The sequence below is a fragment of the Artemia franciscana genome, chromosome 11, assembly GCF_032884065.1.
Source record: "Artemia franciscana chromosome 11, ASM3288406v1, whole genome shotgun sequence".
Lineage (NCBI taxonomy): Eukaryota > Metazoa > Arthropoda > Branchiopoda > Anostraca > Artemiidae > Artemia > Artemia franciscana.
In genome coordinates, this window is record NC_088873.1 from 34,969,261 (window position 1) to 34,990,531 (window position 21,271).

Here is a 21,271-nt window from a genome sequence, read left to right on the forward strand (position 1 = left end):
ACCTGTTTATCTTTGTAACTCAATAGATATTATGTGCCTTGAATTCGGTAGGCTTTCAATAGTAAAATCAATGAGGGTGTATTTTTTATTTAATGTATGTTTCTTGAAGCTTAGCACTTGACCAAATGTTTTGTAAATTTTTAATTTTTGAGTTGATCTGATAGATCTCTCTATCAGGCATTATTCTCAAATTTTTATTCTTTCCCGCATCTCATGGACCCAGAAATTCCTTTAATTTTTTTTTGCGTTTTCCAGCCCTTTAAGGCTGTCATGGCTGAGTGGTTGGCGCGCTGGCGTGGAAATTCTGTGTCCAAGGGGCACGGGTTCAATCCCGGTTGTGACCAGTTATTTAGTTTGGGACGGGGGTCAGTGGCGTGTCTCTGTAACCTCAGCCAGAGTCGACCCAGCTCTAAATGGGTACCTGGAGATATCCGGGGAAGGTAATCAGGAAGGGTGTGTAAAAGCGTAGGATGGATGGCCCCCAACCGCCCATTGTACTTCCTGGCTGAAGGGCCATGAAACGGAGATCAGCACCGCAGGTTTGGACCTTAAGGGTCTAGTGCCGTCTTACTTACTTACTTACTTCCCAGCCCATTCAGAAATGATTTGCTTTTGTTTCGCTTCAGATCGTAAAATCTGGTCTAGTCCAAATACTTTATTTAATATTGCTCTCAGGGCCAGATTTAAAGCTTTGACGCTTCTAGGCTCAAGCGTTTTCACTGCTCTGTCTTCATACCATAGGAGGGAGGGTCCATTTTCTTTTAGTAAATAATCTTTATCATGACAACTTTCAATTTATCGCAAAATAACCTCGCTTATGATAACGATTTTAGAATCAAATATTTATACGTTGGGGGTATTAAGTAAATTAAATAAACCGCATACATACTTAGCAACACATAAATACATGCATACATTATACATTTTTTTATGTAGGAGTTTTTATCTTCAAAACCAATCGATAAAGCCGTCTTGCTCGCCTTTTTCGTGCGGAGGTGTCAATGATGTAATCGTACGGCGCCTTTTGAGTCAGCTTTCCCCCAATAGTGAGCAGGGATAATGATTTCAATCTGTCATTCCTGATTGAAGATCTTAAGTAGTTATTCACCCGACGAAGGGTGGAGCAGGATCTTTCTCCTATGCAGTTTGTGGCTGATACACTAAGAACCATTCCTAAGGCAATATTGATATTTGGATAGATGTCAACTGCATCAAAATGACATAAAACCTTGCTAACATCAGTTAAAGTCATGCTTTTTTTCTTTCATCAGTATTTTGTACCAAGAAGGGTTTCAAATGTAAGCATTCATCTACAATCGTAGGCTCAAGATCGTTGGGATAAAAATTCAATAGCGCATTTGCATGCTTCGTAATTTCTGAGTCGTGGGTTTGTGCGGCGGAGGAGTGCATCTGGGACTTTGACGATAAATCACATCAGTTCAGCATTCGTTGAGAAAAACATCGCTCGGTGATAATTTATTGTGCCCCGAGGCTCGGGCCTAGTGGGCCTATTGGTAAATTCTGGCCTTATTGCTCTTGCAAATGCGATCGAACCATATTTTCTTATATGGTGATTATGGATTCTAAATATGATATTTAAGTTTTCAGAGGAATATGCAGGAAATAAGCAGCAGATACAAGACTTTTAATTAGACTCTTGTAACAATAACTTCACATACAAAACCATTTATATGAAAATGGTAAAGTTCTCAGTAGACACTTCTCTAAAGTAAACACTTTAGATTTCTTATACAATGGTTCTTTGTGTTTATGTTTTATTATTTTACTCCTCCCTCAATCTATAGGAAATTCCTTTGTACACACCTGCTTTGTTTGACAAGTAACTATTGATTCATTATATTTATATTCTTTTTTTAATTTAACTCCCAATCATTATATTTTGTGTGAGCCATCTTGCACTGGTGGGCTGTATATATGTTTGAATACATCAACAGTAACTGTTTCCAAGAATTTTAGCAACATGAGAAACTTCTTCTATGAATTTTAGCAGCATAGAGAGCAATGGAGACACTTTATTGTTACCTCCTACTAGTCCATATTCAGAATTTCTTTACATTTCATTCATTATGCATACAGTAATGGTGTTGAGAAGTAGAGGCTCAATCTTACATGCAAATCTTTGCTAAAAATACAAATGACCATAGATTGTCAATTAAATTGATATATACTGATATTCCTTTGTTAAGGTTTTGATAATTTTTCATTTATGAAAGTAAGAAAGGTGAAAACTTTTCAAATGTATTTGTTTTCAGTAAAGTGCAAATTGTGTTCTGGTCTTGAGAAGGCATAGGGGTTATCAGGCCTACTCATGTTAATTTTTACTTGTTTTGAGTTTGCTATTTATTGTAATATCTGTTCGTTTTGAGTTTCATTTATTTGTCGATAGCGATTTGTTGTAGTTTTACGCTTTGAAGATCATTTGACTTTATTTTTTCTCATTCTTGGCTTAATGGAGCTCTTTACTTTTATTCAAAAAACGTGTCTTGTGAAAAAAGTTTTTATAATTAATTTCTGTTCGTTTTTTATTGACACAGTCTTTTTCATGAAAAAAAAAATATTGTATATCTTTTAGTTTTCTTCTATAAAAATCCATATTATATGTAGTTATTTGTATGTCAGAGAAACTTCTTCAACAATTTTTAATCCTGACACAAACAGTATTTTTTATTTAATTTTATAGCTTCTGAAGTTAATCTGAAAAATAAAACTTAATATCATTCCCAAACGATTCTTTCCATGCTCTTTAACAACCTACACTTACACTCTTTTTATTTATTTAAATTGTAATAACAGAAGTAGTAATAGTAGTATCCCCAAAAGTTTCAACTTAATGCCCCCAGTCATTCTTGATATATTACTGAGATGTCTTATTGGCAACCATTTAACACGATGCCTTTTGATTCATTTTAAAGCAACATTTTGAGCAAGCTTTCGATTCTGTTGATAGAACAGCGTTAACAAAGGTCTTATCGTTATATGGTATACCAGAAAAATACATTAAAGTGCATTGCGCTATGTACAAGAATAATACTGCTGCGGTTAAGGTAGGAAATGAGGTTAGCAACTGGTTTTGTATTAAATCAGGAGTTAAGCAGGGTTGTGTTCTATCCCCCTTTATATAGATCATTTTGATGAACTTTGTCTTAAGGAGCACAGGAAAGGCAATTGGAGACCATGGAATCAAATGGGGAGGAAGAACGCTCCTGGACTTAGATTATGCTGATGATTTAAGCATATTAGATGAAAGTGTGAGCAAAATGAATGAATTTTTAGAGGTTTTACGAGTTCAGGGTGCTAAAATAGGCTTGAAAATTAATGTTAAGAATACTAAGTCACTAAGGCTAGGAATAAGTGAAGATGAACAGGTGACATTAGGTAACGAAAAGATTGATCAGGTTGGGAGCTTCAGTTACCTTGGTAGTATTATTAGTAAAGATGGTGGGAGCAGTGAAGATGTTAAAAGTAGAATAGCTAAAGCTCAGGGTGTTTTTTCACAGTTAAAAAAAGTTTGGAAGAATAGAAAGATAAGCCTACAAACCAAGATTAGAATATTGGAAGCTACAGTGATGACAGTGGTCAAATATGGCTATGAAGCATGGGCACTCCGAAAAGCAGATGACAATTTACTAGATGTTTTCCAGAGAAATTGCCTATGGATTGTTCTGGGTACCCGGCTGACTGACCGTATTTCAAACAGTAGGTTGTACGAAAAGTGTGGTTCAATCCCGCTTTCTGGGGCTATAATGAAAGAAAGGTTGAGATGGCTAGGCCATGTTCTACGGATGAAGGATGACAGATTACCGAAGATTGTCCTCTACCAAAGAAGACCGAAGCAGGTCGTCCTTGTCTGGGTTGGGAGGATGTCATAAATAAAGATTTAAAGGAAATGGAAACTTCCTGGGAGGGTGTAAAGAGGGAGGCTTTAAATAGATTAGGTTGGAGGAGGAGCGTCCGTAGCTGTGTTGGCCTCAGGCGGCTTGGTGCTGCAGTGAGCTATTAGTAGTAGTAGTAATAGTATTTAGTTTTAAAGCATAGTGGGTGAATTGCATAATTATGGGGGGTTGACATGCCTAATACCGCTAAAGATATAGCTGTTGGACTGTTCTACAATGCTAAATAAAATGCCTGTCTCAAGATTTTGACTGGGTGCGTTTGGAAAAAGAATGGGCTTGAGAGAAGGACAGCTTGCCCTCCAAATTGTTTGTTAATCTATAAAAGGGTACCAGACACTCGCACTGGAATTAGAATACAAGGGGAGGACTTCCCCGTTCAAATATCTAGTAAAAACAAAGTAAAAAACTTTTAAATTTATTTTGTTTTCAATAAAGGGCAAGTTATGTTCTGGTCTTGAGAAGATATTGGGGTTGTTAAAAATACAATTTGCAGACCTTTAAACTACACTGAACAAAATGGCTATCTCAAAATTTTGATTAGATGAGTTTTTGGAATTTATGGCCATGGGAGGGGGGGGGGCTTGTTTCCCGCCAATCACTTTCAACTAATAAAAAGGGCATTAGCCCTTTCAATCTCCAATCGAACGAGCATTTTTCGAAGTTTCTATGACAATGATTGGCCATCTCAAAATTTCTATCAGATGCATTATTCATATTCACATTCGTTTAATGAAATAGCTGTCATAGCACTCACAAATGAACGCTAAATTACGCTTCCCTTACAATCAGATAATGGTCACTAATTAGATAGACTTATTTGCACAATATCTCGTAGTCATAAAACTAAATGGCGCTTGTGCTTACAAAAAAAAAGGATTAAATCAAACGATAAAAAAATCTAAAGACAAATAGGATAAAATCAACAATTGTTATACTTTGGTACAAAGAAAGGGATGAATGAGTTGGAAAAACGATTTGTGCGTGAAGGAGGTGCTGCTAATCTGTCAATTTTCTGTGACCTAGTACTTCGATGTTTCACTAAAACTGGTGGTAGTATCGATCTGTATTTATCACTTCTGAGAAGATATTGGCCAAATTCAAGGATCAAACTGAGACGACGCTCTTGAAGAGAGGGAATTTGTAAAGTGGATAATGCTAAGATAAGTAAAGACGGTGGGAGTCTTTACTTATTCATCTTTAAAGTTGTTGATTATTTCGTTAAAGAATTGGGGGACAGCCTTAGACTTCTCAACAATGTACTTCAGTAGGACTGACAAGTCGTCTACATACTTAAATCTTTCTTCGTAGCCGGAAAGGATGAAATTTATCACTGCCAAAAACAGTAGACTAGCGAGCTTAGTACCTTGTGGGGCTCCGCATGTAAGCTCGACCCATTCGGAGTCGGTATCTCCTGGGAAAAGACTGTAAACCCAGTGATAGCGGGCTTGTAAAAAGTTGATCACTAAAAGGAGAGTATGTTTTTGCGCACCCATGGTGCGTAGATTTGTGATAGCAACGGAATGGCGAATAAGATCAAAAGCTTTTCGGTAGTCTACGAGGAGAAGGTCGACTATAGCACTTCCTCGGTCGAGCCACTCGACAACGAGATGGTACATCTGTACTAAATAAACAGTTGTGCTGCTGGCTCTTAAGCATCCATACTGATACGGGTCTAGATGTGCAGAGACCTGTGACATAAGTTTGCGGTAAATAAACGTTTCTGCAACTTTAGAAAGGTTCGGAGTTATCGAATATAGGCTGGAGTTGATCACAAGATTTTGGACACTTTACTTTCTGAATAACGCGGACATATGCTCTTTTCCAAGTACTAGGAAATACTTGCTGACGGAAACATTGGTTGATTATAGGAGAGAGTGGCTTAGCAAGAAAAATGGCGAATTCGCGTAACAGCTTTACTGGAAGCTTACCTGGGTAGGACGCACAGTTCCCTTTCAGTCTTAGGAGTTCCTTATAAACAGTGAATTCAGAGACTTCACATACGTCCTCAATCTCTGCACCAACAATGATAGTATCAATTTCTGATTTGGTGATTGATGGAAATGTGGTACAAATGTCAGCAAAAAAAGAATTGACTTCATTAGCTGAGGTTAAGGTACCGTCCTCTTTGAGAAGCCTTAGGTCTCTGAGTGTTGTCTTACCGGTAAGTCTTTTTACTGAGGAATGCCATTTGTGGGGTCTATTGTGAGTAAGGGAGTAATTTTATCCCTCACACACTGCCTCTTGGCGCGCTTGTTCAGTTTAAAAATATGATTACGCAACTTGGCTGAAGCTACGGTATCACCAGCGATATGAAGGCGACAACGGGTTTTTATTAAATTCTTTAGATCATTGGTTATCCACGGTTTATCAGTGTCACTCACAGTAATGACTTTTACGGGGAAACAAGTCTGAAATTGCTCCTGAAGCAGAGTATTCAGCTTATTGACTTTGATATTAATATCCTGTTCAGAGCAAATGTCCTCAAACTGATAATTACCGATCCAGCGACCAAATGTAGATATCGAGTCTTCAGTAAGTGGTCGCACTGTATATTTGACTCGTTTTGGCTTCGGAAATGCCGAACTGGCTTCCCAAAAGATGATAAAGTGATCAGAATTCAGAAGGGGTCCTAAGGATCTCGGTGTGCAATAAAAGTTTGTCAAGTTTGTAAAAATCAAGTCAAGTGTGCTGCCACTTTGATGGGTAGGTATTGTAACGGCTTGTCGTAAATCTAAAATATTTGAAACCCATAGCCTATTAGTTTGATTGAAGTCTCTGGCAATAACAAAGCCAGGAGAGACATGCTTGCGGCGCATTTTGTCTACGAAAAACTGAATGTGTTCAATCAAATCTTTCCTGTTTTTAGCGCTTTCAGGATAATAGACCGAAGCAACAATTAAACATGAAAATCTTTTGGATAAACATGCAGGTTTGCATTCGGTCCATAATATTTCGTGGTCGGAGTCAATAGGCTCACTTAACAGCCTTGAGGGTAGGTCATTACGAACATAAAGTCCAACGCCTCCTCCTCGACGATTCAAGCCACGATCGTAACGCGTATTAAAGTAGCTTGCGTAACCTTTGATGCGCGCCGATTCGTCAGAAGTTTCCCAACATTCGCTTATTATTATTATTGAGGCATTGTTTTGCCTGGCAATAACTTCAAGTGCATCAGTTTTGTTGTTCAAAGATCTAGCGTTACACACAAGTATATTTGGCAACTTACGTTTAGCTAAAGGACGTTCGGGCTTTAGAATGGGCGGGCTATCCTGGATGGGGCACACGGGTTTTCGTCAAATCTCTTCAGACTCGGTATTTTAGGTGTTCTGGATATCTTGATTTTCACCAGGTTTCGCTCAAACACTTGTTTTGGCGAAGAACAATAGTCACGGCTTGTCACTAATACCGAAATAGCACACCCCGTACGCCTTCTTCTTTCATTTTTCCCTGCCCGGCATCCACGTTTCTTTCCTGTCGGATTGTTTCCATTGGTGGACGATGCACCACCTGTGACTTCTCGCAGTAAGTGCAATGCAGTTAGCGTAGTCAAGATAGATGGCACCGAAAAGGTAGAATGGAAACGCAAATTTATTAAGTCAGTTTTTGGCACAGCAATGGCTTCAACAGGAGTGATTCTGGTACTCAAAAATAGAGCGAAAAAAACTACATAAGTCAATAACATTCTCACCATGAAGAATCAACTTTCGCGCACAAATATAAAGCTAAACTATAGTAAGATGTTTTGCTAGCCGGACGGCGCAAGTGACATCTTACTTGATATTATTAAATGCACTTGCGAAATATGGTACAAAGGAGTTTGCGAATCTGTTCGCACGGCACTTGACTGGTTCTAGTTTGTTGTAATGCCTAGTATGTCTGCTGATTGATGTGGATGGTGGAAGTATGGATCGGTGCTTCTCATTTGTTAATAGTGATTTCCTAAATTTCATTATTAGCACATGTCTTCAATCGAACAAGGTGGGCAAATTCAAGAGCCCAAGGGCACTTTCGTAGTTGCTGGAACTGGGTGTGAGTAGTGCATTTTTGGACATGTTCTAGTTCATTTGCCATGTAAGCTGTGTTCTGAGTTTGAGTACCCCAAACGGGACAGCAATACTGATGTAGATTGTATACGCCAGCAGGAGCTGACGATCAGAGAAGCCTAACCTGTGCATACTTGTTAAACTCTGGATTGAGTAGTGACCTTTGTATATAATATTGTCTACATGCAGCTTAAACGAGCAGTCACTTGTGAATGTTACGCCTAGGATTGTTCCAGAGTAAACATTAGGAAAGAGAGCATCTGGGATAGTGATAACTCGGTTGAGTGGATTGAATCATAAAACTTTTGATTTCCGTTCATTCACTTGTAGACTATTCGACTTAACACTGTTTGATGAAGTCTGTGAAGAAAGTCGGGTCAGACTGCTGCTTTGCTGCTGCATTTTCGACTATATATTTGAGAAGTGCAGACAAGTCATCAACAAACTTGAAAAGCTCTTCCTGTTCTGCAAGGATGAGATTGATGACGGCAAGAAATAAAAGAGCAGCTAATTTCGTTCCTTGGGGCATCCGCAGGTTAGTTCTGACCACTCAGAGCAAGTATCTTCTGCAAACAAAGGGTAAACTGATTGCCGTCTCCCCTGTAAAAAATCTCTCACTAATAGTAGTATTTGTTTTTAGCTCCCAGTTCTTCCAGTTTCATTAATGCGGTCATGTGTTTAATAAGGTCAAATGCTTTTCGGTAGTCCACCAAAAATAAGTCGACAGTACAATTAGAAGTGCCAAACCACTGAACGATGGAAAAATATCGAGGTTTGGGAAGGGGGTGGGGGTCATCCACCCTCCGATAACTCTGAATCTTAAAAAGGGCACTAGCACTTCTGATTGCCAATCCAAAGAGCACCCTGCAAAGTTTACACGATCACCCTTAATATATATATATATATATATATATATATATATATATATATATATATATATATATATATATATATATATATATATATATATATATATATATTATATGCCCTTACGACATAACTTATAATCCTTGCCCTGAGGGCAGTGGGGGGGGGGGCTTGTCATCCTCAAAGACATAATCTTCGGACCTTTCAATTACGCTGAACAAAGTCGCTATCTTAAAACTTTGACTGGATGTATTTTAGGGAAATGGCGGGTGGGGGGTTACTTGCCCACCAGACACTTTTGACTTTTAAAAAGGGCACTTGCCCTGTGTGTGTGAGGTGTGTATGGGGGGATTATCTACCCTCCGATCACTCGAGATTTAAAAGGGACACTAAAACTTTCATTTAGCAATCCAATGAGCCCCCTCCGAAGTGTATACGATCACCCTTTCTATATGAACCTTAAATGCCCCCAGGGCATAACTTACAACCCTTGACCTAAGGGCTGTGAAGGGGGGGGGGTAATCTTCAAATACAAAATTTTTGGACCTTTCAAATACGTAGAACAAAATGACTATCTCAAAATATTGAATGTGCTGGGGGAAATGGTTGGCGTGGGAGGGGGATTAGTTGCCCCCCAATCACTTTCAACTATTAAAAAGGACACTGACCGTTTTAGTTTAAAATTGAATGAGCCCTTTTCGAAGTTTCTAGAACAGGACCCATAATTCCTTCGATTCCCTGGCCTAAGACTGAAAAAAAGTAAATAATACATTTTGCACACATCACTGTTTACTTAGGCAGCACTATTTTGCTGCCTATGATCTAAAGTCTTCGTTTGAATGAGTTGATTCATCCAATACCCCATTCATTTATATACAGCGTTCATATTTCAACACCAACTTTCAAGAGGATAGTAAATTATTCTTTTAGTCTGTCTGAACAATTTAACATTAGAGAGACGAAAGTAAATAAATAATGGAAAGGATTCAGGGAACAAATGATGTAGTACCAAGTATATTAGTAACTTTCTTTCTCATGGAAGGATATGATAGTAGCCCCCTGTCCTCCTGATTAAAGGATAAATATTTGAAACGACTCAATTTGGATAATAAATTTATTGTTTGTTTTCTAGATATGGCGACCAGCTACCTCACTTTTTGCCTATCCTTTATCTCCAAATACTGGATTCCATTTTTTGATGAATCTGTTCTTCTTATATACTTATTCAATGAAGTTAGAAACAGGTTAGCGGTTTCTTTAACTCATTTATTTGCGCGTGGAAAGTGTAGGTATTTACTCAGCGTCAATCCTTTAGATATTTCTTTGTAAAAACTTCAGTGTTGTATTATGTTTGTTAAGAGACATGCTGGGATGCTATTCTCTTTTCTTTTTTTTTTTTTTTGGTTACAAGGGTTTTTGTTAAATTTTTGCCCAGAAATAAAATACATGTTTACTTAGATTTTGGTCTTCCCACGCCTAGAAGCGCATAAGGCAGCAACGGTAGACTTCCAAATCAGCCAATCTTACGCCAGGGACCAGAGCTTGTTCAGTGTAGTTTGAGAACTTGTTGCCTCCTTCTCATGGAATTGATCTAGTGTCTTTTGCTGTCTTCCCCTCCTTCGAAGACTGGAGGAGGGTCCAACACCATACATTGCGTCTGGGGTGCCTTCATTTGTACGGATTATACGTGCCTAGTAATGTAACCGGTTTAAGCTGAGTTTGGAGATTTTAACTAGTGTAGCGTACAGGCGTTAAAGTCTACCGGCTAATGGCAAATAAAAAATAAACAGAAGTAGCACTAGAAATGAACTCTATCTGAGACAGAGTACTTGAACAGAGTTTGGAGATTTAACTATTGCAGCGTATAGGCGTCAAAGCCTACCGGCTAATGAAAATTAAAAAATAGATAAAAGTAGAACTAGAAATAAACTATATCCGGGACAGAGTACTTGAACAGAGCTTGTAGATTTAATTAGTGCAGCGTACAGGCGTCAAAGCGTACCGGCTAATGAAAATTAAAAAATAAATAAAAGTAGCACTAAAAATAAACTATACCCGAGACAGAGTACTTGAACTTGGAGATTTAACTAGTCCAGCGTACAAGTCTACCGGCTAAAGAAAATTAAAACATAAATAAAAGTATGAGTAGAAATAAACTATACCCGAGACAGAGTAATTGAACAGAGCTTGGATATTTAACTAGGGCAGGGTACAAGCATCAAAGTCTACCGGCTAATGAAAATAAGAAAATAAATAAAAGTAATAGTAGAAATGAACTGTACCTGAGACAGAGTACTTGAACAGAATTTGGAGATTTAACTAGTGTAGCGTATAAGCGTCAAAGTCCACCGGCTATTGAAAATTGAAAAATAAGTAAAAGTAGCACTAGAAATAAACTATACCCGAGACAGAGTACTTGAACAGAGCTTGGAGATTTAACTAGTGCAGCGTACAGGCATCAAAGTCTACCAGCCAATGCAAATTAAAAATAAATAAAAGTACCACTAGAAATAAACTGTACCTGAGACAAAGTACTTGAACAGAGTTCGGAGATTTAAGTAATGCAGCGTACAGGCGTCAAAGTCTACAGGCTAATGAAAATTAAAAATTAAATAAAAGTAGCACTACAAATAAACTGTACCTGAGACTAAAGATAAAATGAATACAACGCAAAGGTTTGAAAAGATTTTTTTTTCTTTTGAAAACAAAGAATTATGAGTTTAGTCTTTTTATTTTTAATGGGAATGTGAAAGAGATTTTAAAATTGTAACATAAGTACAGTATTTGATTCATTATTTGATACTGAAATAAGAATTTACAGATATTAAGAACAAACTAATAACTAAGTGAGTAAAAATACAATAACTGATTGAGTAAAGTAAAGTGTTCCCAGAGTATTTAATTCACAATACAGGGACTCAATGTCTCGTTGTATAAGCTTAAAAATTATTATTTAAACTCCATTTCAACCTGAAGTTCTCGATTCAATATATTTTCATTTAGTTTCACTTATTTTATTTCATTTCATTTCTTTTTCGTTTCAGCCTAAAAAGGAACAATTTAGTTGTACTCACATCTAAGCCAAGCTATAATGTCAACGAAATACCAATACCAACTGCCATTTCTAAAACCCTTTTCGTTTCTGGTTTATATCGTTGTATGTTAGACATTCGTTTTGACACAAATCAACTCAGCCAAATATTATAAAAAAAGTCAATGAAAGATTAAAAACCCGTAAATAAGTCATACATCCAATAAGAGTAAACTCTTACACATCTCCTCATTCTGATCTCGTTGGTGAACGGTTGTTGCTTTTCCCCCATCAGTGCTATTTTCATCAAGCTTGTGCAAAGTGGACACATATTTACACAGGTGACTAAAATTCATTAAAAACGGTGGATAAAATTCTAGTTGAGTGACTTCTTGCTATCTCAGAAAGTTAGTCTAGGAAAATAAAACTTTCAGGGATAGGTCTACAGTCTTAAGTATATCCCGGGAAGGTATTTAAAGTACCCTGCGCCACTCCTCCCTCTAGAGAGCCCTGAAATACCCCTACATGACAAGTCTATACCTATTGAAATTTTGACAAAACAACATTCTACCTTAATTTTCAGTTACCAGTTGCCTTTTCTCTGCCTTTATTTCTGAAAATGCAATTCCTGTTATTTAAGTAAAATTCTGAGCCTTATTAATGTTTTTTTTTTTTTCAAAATTTAGGAAATGTATTTGCATATCTTTAAAAGCTTATAAATTGGGATTGAGCAAAGTTGTGAAGCTGAAAACAATTTTGTTGTACTTCAATTAAGCAGAAGATCTATTTTGCAAGGTTTCACTTTTATAACACACATATTTTTGGAGGTCATCAAAGGTCAGGGCCCTCTAGAGGGAGAAGGAGTGGAGGTAGGTACTTCAAAATACCTTCCCGGGACATACTTTAGCCTCTAGAACCATCCCTGAAAGTTTCATTTTCCTAACCTAACCCCTTACTGAGATAGCAAGAAGTCAATCAACTAGAATTTTACCAAAACGGTGAATAAAACTCATTAGAATGAAACTCGTTACAAACTCATTAGAAACATTTTTTTGTTTTCTTCGTTCGCTTCCAAAATAATGTTATTGGGTTTCTTTTTATGTGTGACGACAATATGTTTAATTGGGCTGGTGCAGTTGTGTTGTATTATGTTCTTGAATAGTAGTTGTTGTAATATAGTTCGTGTTGTTTATTTTCTTAATTCCTTTTATACTGGGAGATGTGAATGTGACTAGTGGATACAAACTCTGTAGAGCCATCTTTCTTGTTGGTCAAATATTTTTTAAGAATGTGTCAACATGTCTTGTAATTTTGGCTATGATGATACTTTCTTTAATTGGATAGTTTGAGTGTCTGGTTTTTCTAATTCCTTCTAAGTTGATAGAAAGAAGTAAATGTGACTAGTAGGTGAAGGATAATAGTACCCGAGGTTTTTTACTTTTTATCATTTATTTATTGTTCTTAAACCGGGGGAAGTGAATAAGACCATTGTAAAAGACCGTTGGCCTACGGTGACACAGTGACCCACTCTGGCAAGGTAAGGGCCCAAGAATAGGCAAATTGTGGAATGAACTCAGATAGTTTTTATAGTAGAAAAATAGTACGGTATGATTTTCCTGACTGTTCGATCGGCTGACAACTTTCAATGATCGTTCCCTGATACAATGAGAGCTCCAACCTTTGTAACACGAGGGGAGAGGTCGCCACCCATGGTGGACATCACTCCGTTTTCATGCAAAAAGGCTATTTTTGGGTGATCCGTCAAGATTCATCCGTCACATGACAACCTCTCGCTCAGTATGACAGGTTGCTGGAAAAAGGAAAATTTCAACTTTTCTATTGAAACGCGTTTCGCAAAAAGGATAGGTTAAAATTTTGAAAGATAGGTTCTAATCAGAAATAAATTTCAGCTGCACGATGTAAGCCTATCTGATATGATAAAAAGATATCCTGATCACTGTACATACCATTTGGTTGTAAAAGTGGCAAAGAAATATCTCAGTATGCAACTGATTTTGCTCATATTTTATTTTATGTGGAATCAATTTGATTTAAGGCGCCCGAGAAGGGCAGAAAAAGAGCCAACGTTTTTTTTTTTTTTTTTTTAAGGTTGACGTTCCCGGGTTATGGGATCTTAATTTACAATAAAGCTTAAGTTTCAGTATACGAAATCCCCAAACACGGGATTTTTTTTTTGATTGGCTTCAAACCCATATTCAGAGTCATTAGGGGACGGGAAGGGACAGTAATGTAGAAAATGAAAACTGAAAAAGATGTCGATTCATCGGAAAACGGGGCCTGAGAGAGCGGGGTGGTGGATTTTTTTCAAATCAGCTCTAAAGCCATATCATTCTTGGGCTAAGGTAGTTCTAGGGCAAACCAGAAAAAAAAACTGTATAGAAATTTCCCATATAAAACTTAAAAACAATCGAAAATAAATTATCTTGTACAAGGAGGAATCTGTCACCTCCCTTAAATCCTTTTCCATCCTAAGCTGTCTATGTGCTAAAGTTATGTTAGATCCAAAACATAGTTATTTGGCCTTTCAACCATGATGAACAAAATGGCTATCTCAAAATTTTAATCGGACGATTTTGGGAAGAAAAAGAGGCGGGGGAGTTGCCCTCCAATCCTTTTAGTCACTTGGAAAGGGTACTAGAACTATTATTTTCCGTTTGAATTAGCCCTCTCACGACATTATAGGACCAATTGTTCGATACGATCACCCCTGAAAAAAAAACGCAATCGTGATCTTTCTTCTGAAAAAAAGCGAAATTCAATGACCCTTTAGTTCTACACGATGCTTAGAATTTCTTTTCTATTTCTAGGAATTTTTAGACTTTTACCAGCTGACTATATATTCATGTTGACATTCAATTGGCTTGCCTGTGTTCTCTTTGGTTTGTTCATGTCGATGCCAGTTAGTTTTTTTTTCTTTGCTTTTTTTACTCTTTTTCTCCTGTGTATTAAAAATATTAAAAAGTCAACTTAATCTGACCGCTTAGTTTCTAATTTATTTAGTACTCTGGAGGAGGATATTTCAGCCGTAGTAGTTGAAAAGGGGGCGCATTACAGTTGCACCCCATGAACTGACCTTGGCACCCCATTCCTTGAAACTAAACAAGTTTTATCGGGTTGACTTGGCTTTTTCTTATTCGGTGCTTTTCCAAAATTCATTTGTTTTTCTTTCCTCATTAAAAAAAATGTTTGGAAAACTTGCCTTTGAAAAAACAATTGTCGTATCTTCGATGCCTAAAATAATACTTTCTGTCAGAATATATATATATACATATATATATATATATATATATATATATATATATATATATATATATATATATATATATATATATATATATATATATATATAAATTTATATATATATATATATATATAATATATATATATATATATATATATATATATATATATATATATATATATATATATATATAAATTTATATATATATATACATATATATATATATATATATATATATATATATATATATATATATATATATATGTATATAAATATATGTCTATATATATATATATATATATATATATATATATATATATATATATATATATATATATATATATATGTATATAAATATATATATATATGTGTATAAATATATGTATATATATATATATATATATATATATGTATATATATATATATATATATATATATATATATATATATATATATATATATATATATATATATATATATATATATATATCTAGTCGCTTAAGGCCAAAGGGGGTTGAGGCCTCCTCCCATCTAGTTTCAATTTCCTTAATACCTTTCTTGGGACCTTTTAACGTCATCTGAGCATGACCTGCTTTTTTGCCCCTAGATGGATGACCAAAAGCATAATCTTTGGCAGTTGGTCATCCTGTCATTGTATGATATGTATATATGATTCATATATGTGTATATATTACATTATTAAACAAGCAATAATTTTCTTGTGTGTATATATGTAGTTTTGTTTTTCTCGAGAACGGCACTATATTTTTCCCTGAACATTGGCATACTATCCGATGTGAAAATTGATCTAGATAGGTCAAGATTTTAGGAAAGTTTGTTTCCCCCTTCCAAGGCCCTTAATTTATTTTTCATACATCGTTGACTGAAAACTTGTTTCCTGCTCGTAGCTTCATTAATATATTTTTATATAATTCGTCTGCTGGGTGAGGTGGATTATATCTACTACTTCTACTAACAACTCACCGCAGCACCAAGCCACCTGAGGCCAACACAGCTACAAACGCTCCTCCTCTATTCCAATCTATTCAAAGCCTTCGTCTTTACACCCTCTCAGAAATTTCCTATTTCCCGTAAAGCTTTTTTGATGACTTCCTCACACCCACCCGAACCGCATTCAACCTGCTTTCTGTTTAGCCCTAGACTGTTGGTCAAAAACGACAATTTTCTGCAATCTGTCCTTTCATCCGCAGAACGTGACCTAGCCATCTCAACCTTTTTCTCATTATAACCCTAGATAGAGGGATTGAATCATAATTTTCGTACAGCCTACTGTTTGAAATACTGTTAGTCAGCCTGGTACCCAGCCAGAACAATCTGTTGACAATTTCTTTTGAAAACATCTAGCAAATCTTAATCGGTTTTTCAGAGCGCCCATGCTTCAGAACCATATTTGACCACTGTCATCACTGTAGCTTCCAATATTCTAATCTTGGTTTGCAGACTTATCTTCCTACTCTTCCAAACTTTTGTCGACTGTGAAAAAACACCATGAGCCTTGGCTATTCTACTTTAAGTATCTTCACTGCTCCCACCGTCTTTACTTATCTTAGCATTATCCACTTTACAAATTCCCTCTCTTCAAGAGCGTCGTCTCAGTTTGATCCTTGAATTTGGCCAATATCTTCTCAGAAGTGATAAATACAGATCGATACTACCACCAGTTTTAGTGAAACATCGAAGTACTAGGTTGAAGAAATTTGACAGATTAGCAGCACCTACTTCACGCACAAATCGTTTTTCCAACTCATTCATCCCTTTCTTTGTATCAAAGTATAACAATTGTTGATTTTAAACTATTTGTCTTCTGATTTTTTTGTCGTTTGATTTAATCCTTTTTTCTTTTTTGTAAGCACAAGCGCCATTTAGTTTTATGACTACGAGAGATTGTGCAAATAAAACCTATTCCTATTCTATTCTAATAATATTACCAAGGTAAGTGAAGCTGTCCACCTGATCTATCTTTTTGTTACACACCGTCTGCTTTTCATCTCTGCCTATTCTTAGCCTTAGCTACTGTTAATTGTCAAACCTATTCTAGCGCCCTGAACTTGCAAAAGCTCTAAAAGTTCAATTATTTCGCTGACACTTTCATCTCGGATGCTTAAATCATCAAAATAATCTAAGTCTAGGAAAGTTTTTCCTCCCCATTTGATTTCGTGCTCTCCCATTCTGCTCCTTAAGGCAAAGTGAATCAAAAGAATCCATTTTTGGGGACGTTATATTGATACGTGTTTATTATCATTATGTTTCCTTTATTAGTGTTTAGAAGCCTGCTTAAGGAATTTGTTGTGTAGAAGTAGAAATCAGACAATCTTAACCCATTTTTCTAGATGGCGATAAAACCTGTGGTTTTTACTAAGTCTTGTCGTTTAATTGGCTTGGTATCAAATAGAAGTTGGCACCATCCGATCAAAATTAGTGTGTATTCCTATTGGTTAAATACCGGATTGGTTGAAAAATTGACCCATGATTATTGCCTGATAACGACATATCTTTTTTTTCCTTATTTTTTTCTCTTGTCTCGTGTTCAGTAACACAGGCGTGATAATTTTTCGAAATGTTGTTTAAAATAGAAAGAAATAGGGCCAGTGCCGTGTCTAGGGGGCTAGGGGTTTGAGCCCCCTCCCTGAAATTTATGTCCGTCTTGGAATTATGTGACGAAAATGCACGTAAAATTTTAAACAAAGTGTTGCTCCGTTAAAGTTATTATTTTTTTTGTACGACATCCCACCCGAATAAAATTGTGTACGGCCTTGAATGAGGCATTAAAAGTTTCTGGTGCTTGGTAAAAAAAAGTGATTGGAGATCTTAAATTTGTCAACACTTCGTAAACAGGGACGTAATTCTCTATGGGGCTCGGGGTTAATTCCCCCTATGGACCCCCAGTTTGCTCCCCCCAAGACCTCAATTTGCCCCCCCACCCCTAGCTGAAATTTAGTTTTTTCAAAAATATTGTCCAAAACTATGATAAGCCCATATAATTCGAGCATCCAGTCTAGCGGGCTAGTTTTCTTAGGATCTTTGCCTTTGTGGTACTATATTGCTCATTTTTCACTTTGAACTGTTATTTTCTCTTGATTTGGGAAAATTGGCTCCGACTTTGCCACTCCCCCCGGTATTTTGACGAAAATACGCCACTGTCAAAAAGCTAGCTTTAAGCCAGTTTAAAGTAAAGAAAACTTATAATCTCTTACTAATTGTTAAGCAAAGTGCTGTCTATTGAATGTAGATAAAGCATAAATAATATGCATCTTATGTCGGCGAAGTTTTGTATCAAGATCGTTAACAAAACTGGGAACTGTTAAAGCTGTCAAATTATTCAAATGATATTTATTTTAAGCTGATTTCTAATGTTTTCTAAGTAGGTATGATAGAATATTTTTAGGGACTTCCCTTCCCTGGACTTAAAAAAAAATTCTGCTTCGTTCAATCAAGAAAACTAAATTCGCGCTTTCAAATGTATGTCATTAAACATGAATATCTCTATCTCCAGCACAAAACGGGAGAAGTTAAACCATTTTTCTAAGATTTTCAGGAAATTATGAGTCGGCTTTTAGTTTCACGTCACATATTCGGATCTCTTAACCAAACTCTACAAGCTATGACAAGAGCGCTTTATTTAATTTCTAACAGTTTGGCCACACAGACTAAAATAGTTTATAATCGACAAGATAGGGTGATCCTTTAAAGTATCGAATCTTCTTAAAAATAGTTCCCTTGGTCTCTCTTTTCACCGAACAAATCTTGGTGTCGTACTGCTTATTTATAAATTTGCAGAATGTTGAAATTAAAGCTTCGTTACTTTGCCTCAAAACATAATGCCTACGATATGTTTCCTATGTATTTCATCGTAGAAACAACTTCATTATATATCTCTCTCCAAGTATTTGCCACATAAACGCCGCTTTTAGGCAACGTTTTTATTTTACCAGGGAGATTTTTTGTCCGGATAATCTTGTAAGGAATAGAACCGGATTCCCAATATTGACTTTTGTTGATTCGATTTTTTTTTGTTTTTTGGTAGAAGGTCCGTAATTTTCTTGTAAAATTGAAATTCAAATCTCGTAATTTAAAACAATATTATCAACGGCCTAATTTTCAAAATTTCAAATTTGAGGCACTTTTTTTTCGGGATTTGGGACAAATTCTTTAGTTAATTTAGTTACAACACTCCCTTGGGGTGCTTGGTGTTCTGAATTATATTATGAAGAAAGTAACGCTGGTCGAAATCAGGGATTTGCTGTGTAAAACTTTGTTTGCTATACATCGGCGTAATTTGCTATGAGGCAGGGGGAGCAACTGCCCCTCAGAGCTTGGTTCCCCCTTCCCCTAGACCCAAGTTTATGCCCTCCCCCCGCTGATATTTAGTTTCTTCAAAAATCTTGTCAAAACTAAGATAAGCCTGCATAGTTCAAGCATCCACAGAAACGGGTCGTTTTTTTTAGTATGTTCTTGCCTTTATGGTACTATATGGCTAATTTTTCAATTCTCTTTGTCATTTTCACTTGATTTGGGAAAAGTTGCTCTAACTTCGCCCCCCCCCCCCGAGCATATTGACAAAATTTTGTCATTGTAGCTGGACATCTTTTGTGAATTTTTTAATTCTATTATATTTCTTCCATATAATCCTATTATATTTTTACTTAACAGTATATTTTTTATATCTAGTTTTTAATGGATCCAATGATTTTGAGTCTTCTTTATGTTTGGTGCATGCTCAACCAAGATCAGATTGTCAGTTTTTGGCTTGGAACGCAGTTTAGAGCCATGTATTTACCATGGATTCTTTTGGCTTTTCGTATGATTATTTCGGGAGGGTAAGTTTTGATTTCGTTTCTATGAAATATATTTATCATTTACTTAGAGCCATGTACTTACCATCGGTTCCACTGGGCTTACGTATTATTTTTTCAGGAGGGAAAGTTATGATTTAATTTCCATGAAATGTACTTACCATACACTTAGAGCCATGTATTAACCATGGTTTCTACTGATTTTTCATATGATTCTTTCCGGATGGTAAGTTTTAATTTGCTTTCCATGAAATTCGTGAATATATCAGTTTTGGTTAGTAGAATAATTACAAACAGCTTCATCAACTCTTTTGCAGGAAGTAAGCACGCTGTACTATGTTTGAACAAAGATCATGCAAGGACTTTTATTCTGTATGACTAGAGCGGGCCCATTGTCTCATTATTCTAACCTTTGTTAGTCTAAAAGTATAAAATGTTTAATTTTGTAAAAAAAATATTTTCTAACAACTGATCTTCTTTTTTCCGGGAAATTTTTCTGAACGCCTTATGACAACCGTAGATTAGAAATATGATCCTCTTCTTCCTACTTGAAATACCCCCCTCCTCGTTTTTTTTTATTCAGTCTCTGTTTTATTACTGAGTTATCTAAAATTTAGTTTCTGGGCCGATCGGCCATTTTACTCATTATAGCAACTATTTTCTTGTTAACAACCAAAGGGGGCTTTAATCATTACCATAGTTATACCTACAAAAGGGCTTGAACAAAAAGTTTAATGAGAATATTGTGTGCTATCGTAATAGTATCGTATCGTATCGTAATATTTATGCTTCCGTCTCATGAAAGGAAATTTTAAACTCAAGACTTAGGCAAAATTGGATTAAATAATACCGGATGAAATTATTATTAAATGATAATGACTTTATTTATTTAATTTTTTCACATATTGATTCTGCAGGAGTTTCGTTTAACTATTTCCGTATTTACGTTCTGAGTGACTACATAATATACGACAACGAAAAAAATAGAAGAACAAAAAAAATTAAGAGAAAGACAAAACCTAACGAGGGAGATTTTAAAGCCAGTAAATGAAATGAAAAGACGAAACAGAAATTTATGTAACTACTTCCGCTAAGCCATCGTCAGTGTAGAAGAAAAAAAAAATAACGTTTTGAAGTAGCCTGTATTAAAAGGGGGAAATAAAGGGGGGGGGGATTAAAGAAAAATAAACCACAAATAAGATACCATTCAAAACGGGATTGGACGTGAATTCTGCTTCGATGATTAATGCAGCCTGTCTATTGAATTGATTTGTATTACGAGAATTCGATACCTTAAGCATCATTTTGTGAGCCTCAACATCGGCTGACTTTCTCAAAGG

General features: G+C 36.0%; 1 protein-coding gene and 1 long non-coding RNA gene across 2 annotated transcripts; one reads left to right on the forward strand and one right to left on the reverse strand.

Annotated features, from left to right (window-relative positions):
• Positions 1–5,642: 5,642 nt before the first annotated feature.
• Positions 5,643–7,596, reverse strand: LOC136032605 (uncharacterized). The gene is made up of 3 exons (XM_065712875.1): positions 7,321–7,596; positions 6,190–7,183; positions 5,643–6,088 (listed from the first exon to the last, which is right to left on the reverse strand). The coding sequence occupies exons 1-3, from the start codon at positions 7,594–7,596 to the stop codon at positions 5,643–5,645; spliced, it is 1,716 nt and encodes a 571-aa protein (XP_065568947.1).
• Positions 7,597–9,957: 2,361 nt separating this feature from the next.
• LOC136033385 (uncharacterized) lies at positions 9,958–19,951 on the forward strand. Its single transcript, XR_010618918.1, has 3 exons — positions 9,958–10,068; positions 14,684–14,775; positions 19,807–19,951. It is a non-coding gene; the product is annotated as an uncharacterized LOC136033385 (long non-coding RNA).
• The last annotated feature ends 1,320 nt before the right edge of the window (positions 19,952–21,271 follow it).